Genomic DNA, 3873 nt, shown 5'->3' with positions numbered 1-3873 from the left:
GGCGTTTGTATGACAATGACGATTTAATAAAAACGGCGGATCCACCGCCCCGTGGTGTAGCACGATAGCAGTACTCTGCATTGTATCCTGATAGCGCATACAAGTTTCTGTCGTCCGGCGACAACCACGTCTCAGACAAACAAATAAATGAGAAATTGTGATTAATTAAAGAAAGAAATGCAATGAGACTGTTGTGGTTTTTACGTAGGCTGCGAATATTCAAATGTATCAGTGATAGTTTTGGGTTTTTATCACTGAAATGTTTTTTCAGAGCTTGACAAGAAAACATTGTTGCGTAGGTTTAAAATACGAAGCAGTAAATAGCAATACTGGTAGGCTAGGCCAACACAGCAAGGTCACCCGCACTAGAGATACGGTAGACGCGGCTGTCGTCCGTCTTTCTGGCCTTAATCATGCAGTGATCAGTCCAGAGATGTTTCCAGCCTTTAGCTTTTTTCAGTTCAAGTGCCTGTGCGAACAGCCGTTTCCTTTCTTGTGTGAGATGATCATTTGCATATAAGGGCTTCTGATTGTTTTGGGAAAACCCAAGGGCCGCAGTCGTCAAGCGGGCCTTGCGTACTTTTTTCAAGAACTCAGTCTTTTTTTCTCGGGAGCAGAAGCGCGCGATAATGTTCGTGTCTTTTTTGGCTGGCACACGATGCACGGTATCAAGATCCTCAGGTGCAATCTTGCACCCTACAGCATCACCCATGGACTGAACAACTGCCAGACAGCTTTCACCTTTTGTTGCAGGGACGCCTTTTATTTCTACATTATTTAGTCGGGAGTACTGTTCAAGTTCAGAAACCCTTCGTGTCAGTTGCTTATTTTCATCTTTCAGAGCCTTGTTTTCAGTAGCGAGGTCGGAATTCTGCTTCTTAACACTCTCGACAAGCTCGTTGAACATACTAAGGCTGTCACGCATCGCCGCGACCTCAGTGCGTAAACACTCAATTTCTTTTGCCAACTCAGCGTTCGTCGGCATTCTGTACAACAGCACACGATTGGGCAGCAGCGGCAACGGTATTCACGGAACAAAAGAAGTATGGTTGGGTGGAGAAATAAGACCAACCTGTGACGAAAGTAGCAGTAGATTAGCGACTTGTTTGCGACCGCAACCGCTGCTGCCAATTGTGACTCGGCGCCAGCGATGCTTGCTTATATGCGGGAACTTGGCCGGTAGAGGGCAGACGCAGCACACCAATCACTGTCGTGACGAAACGGTCCGCTGGCGATACACGTGCAGAGGCGATATCCTTTCCTTGCTTCGGCTCGTAGACAGTTCCGCATATACTGTCCTGTGACGAAAGTAGCAGTAGATTAGCGACTTGTTTGCGACCGCAACCGCTGCTGCCAATTGTGACTCGGCGCCAGCGATGCTTGCTTATATGCGGGAACTCGGCCGGTAGAGGGCAGACGCAGCACACCAATCACTGTCGTGACAAAACGGTCCGCTGGCGATACACGTGCAGAGGCGATATCCTTTCCTTGCTTCGGCTCGTAGACAGTTCCGCATATACTGTCCTGTGACGAAAGTAGCAGTAGATTAGCGACTTGTTTGCGACCGCAACCGCTGCTGCCAATTGTGACTCGGCGCCAGCGATGCTTGCTTATATGCGGGAACTTGGCCGGTAGAGGGCAGACGCAGCACACCAATCACTGTCGTGACGAAACGGTCCGCTGGCGATACACGTGCAGAGGCGATATCCTTTCCTTGCTTCGGCTCGTAGACAGTTTCGCATATACTGTCCTGTGACCAAAGTAGCAGTAGATTAGCGACTTGTTTGCGACCGCAACCGCTGCTGCCAATTGTGCAGGAATTCAGAGTGTCGCTGCAGAACAGGTACTCGGCTCTTAGTGAGGAATCCAACCTTAGCGTAGATACAATGAATGATAATCTGACGAGTATCATTACGGAGTGTGCAGTGGAAGTTGGAGGCAGGGTAGTTAGACAGGACATTGGCAAGCTTTCCCAGGAAACGAAGAACGTAATTAAGAAGCGTCAAATCATGAAAGTGTCAAGTACAACAGACAAAATAGAACTGGTAGAGCTTTCGAGGTTGATTAATATACGTAAGGTATGCGATGTAACAAGGTATAACATGGAGAGAACTGAACACGCTCTGAAAAACGGAGGAAGTGTCAAAGCATTGAAGAGGAAACTTGGGATAGGCAAAAGTCGGATGTATGCACTAAGGGACAAAGAAGGCAAAATCACTACCAATATGGATAGGATGGTTAAAATAGTGGAGGAGTTTTACAGAGATCTGTACAGTAGCCGAGACAACCACGACCTTAATACTATAAGAACTAGCAGTAACCCAGATTACACCCCACCAGTAATGATAGAAGAAGTCAGAAAAGCTTTGGAGAGCATGCAAAGGGGCCAAGCTGCTGGTGAGGATGAGGTAACATCAGAACAGCTGAAAGATGGAGGACAGATTGTGTTAGAAAAACTAGCCACCCTGTTTACCAGCTGTCTCCTGACGGGAAGAGTACCAGAGTCTTGGAAGAACGCTAACATCACCTTAATACATAAGAAAGGAGATGACAAGGACTTGAAGAATTACTGGCCGATCAGCTTGCTCTCTGTAGTATACAAGCTATTTACAAAGGTAATTGCTAACAGAGTAAAGAAAACATTTAAATTCAATCAACCAAAGAACAAGCAGGATTTCGAACAGGCTACTCAACAATTGACCACATTCATACTATCAATCAGGTAATAGAGAAATGCTCAGAGTATAACCAACCACTATACACAGCCTTCATAGATTACGAGAAGGCGTTTGATTCAGTAGAAATATCATCTGTCATGCAAACACTGTGGAATCAGGGCGTAGATGAAGTATATATAAACATTCTTGAAGAAATCTACAGGGGATCAACTGCTACCATAGTGCTTCATAAAGAAAGCAACAGCATACCAATCAAGAAGAATGTAAGGCAGGGGGACACAATTTCCCCAATGCTATTTACCGCGTGCTTACAGGAGGTTTTCAGAAGCCTAGAATGGGAACAGTTAGGGATAAGAGTCAATGAAGAATACCTTAGTAACCTGCGCTTCGCCGATGACATTGCATTGCTGAGTAACTCGGGGGACCAATTGCAACTCATGATTACGGAGTTAGACAAGGAGAGCAGAAAGGTGGGTCTTAAAATTAATCTGCAGAAAACGAAAGTAATGTACAACAACCTCGGCAAGGAGCAGCGCTTCGAGATAGGTATGAGTGCACTTGAAGTTGTAAAAGACTATGTATACTTAGGGCAGGTCATAACCGCAGAGACAAACCCCGAGATTGAAGTAACTAGAAGAATAAGAATGGGGTGGAGCACATTCGGCAAGTACTCTCAAATTATGACAGGTAGATTGCCACTAACCCTCAAGAGGAAGGTATATAACAGCTGTATCTTGCCGGTACTTAGCTACGGAGCAGGGACCTGGAGATTTACAAAGAGGGTTCAGCTTAAATTGAGGACGACGCAGCGAGCAATGGAAAGAAAAATGGTAGGTGTAACCTTAAGAGACAAGAACAGAGCAGAGTGGATTAGGGAACAAACGGCGGTTAAGGATATTATAGCTGAAATCAAGAAGAAGAAATGGACATGGGCAGAGCATGTAGCGCGTAAACAGGATAACCGCTGGTCATTAAGGGTAACTGACTGGATTCCCAGAGAAGAGAAGCTGGTTAGGGGGAGACAGAAGGTTAGGTGGGCAGATGAGATTAAGAAGTTTGCGGGTATAAATTGGCAGCAGCAAGCACAGGACCGGGTTAACTGGCGGAACATGGGAGAGGCCTTTGTCCTGCAGTGGACGTAATCAGGCTAATGATGATGATGATGATGATGATGGTGTAAGTGTGTGTGTGCATG

The 3873-nt window shown here is 46.0% G+C and overlaps 1 protein-coding gene across 1 annotated transcript; it reads right to left on the bottom strand.

Annotated features, from left to right (window-relative positions):
* Window positions 1-337: 337 nt before the first annotated feature.
* Window positions 338-925, bottom strand: LOC142783774 (uncharacterized). The gene has a single exon (XM_075882340.1). The coding sequence runs from the start codon at window positions 923-925 to the stop codon at window positions 338-340; it is 588 nt and encodes a 195-aa protein (XP_075738455.1).
* Between the last annotated feature and the right edge of the window lie 2948 nt (window positions 926-3873).

The sequence above is a fragment of the Rhipicephalus microplus genome, unplaced genomic scaffold, assembly GCF_043290135.1.
Source record: "Rhipicephalus microplus isolate Deutch F79 unplaced genomic scaffold, USDA_Rmic scaffold_12, whole genome shotgun sequence".
NCBI classification, from domain to species: domain Eukaryota; kingdom Metazoa; phylum Arthropoda; class Arachnida; order Ixodida; family Ixodidae; genus Rhipicephalus; species Rhipicephalus microplus.
The sequence above is the reverse complement of the archived record's forward strand: the minus strand, read 5'-3'. Positions and strand labels throughout refer to the sequence as shown.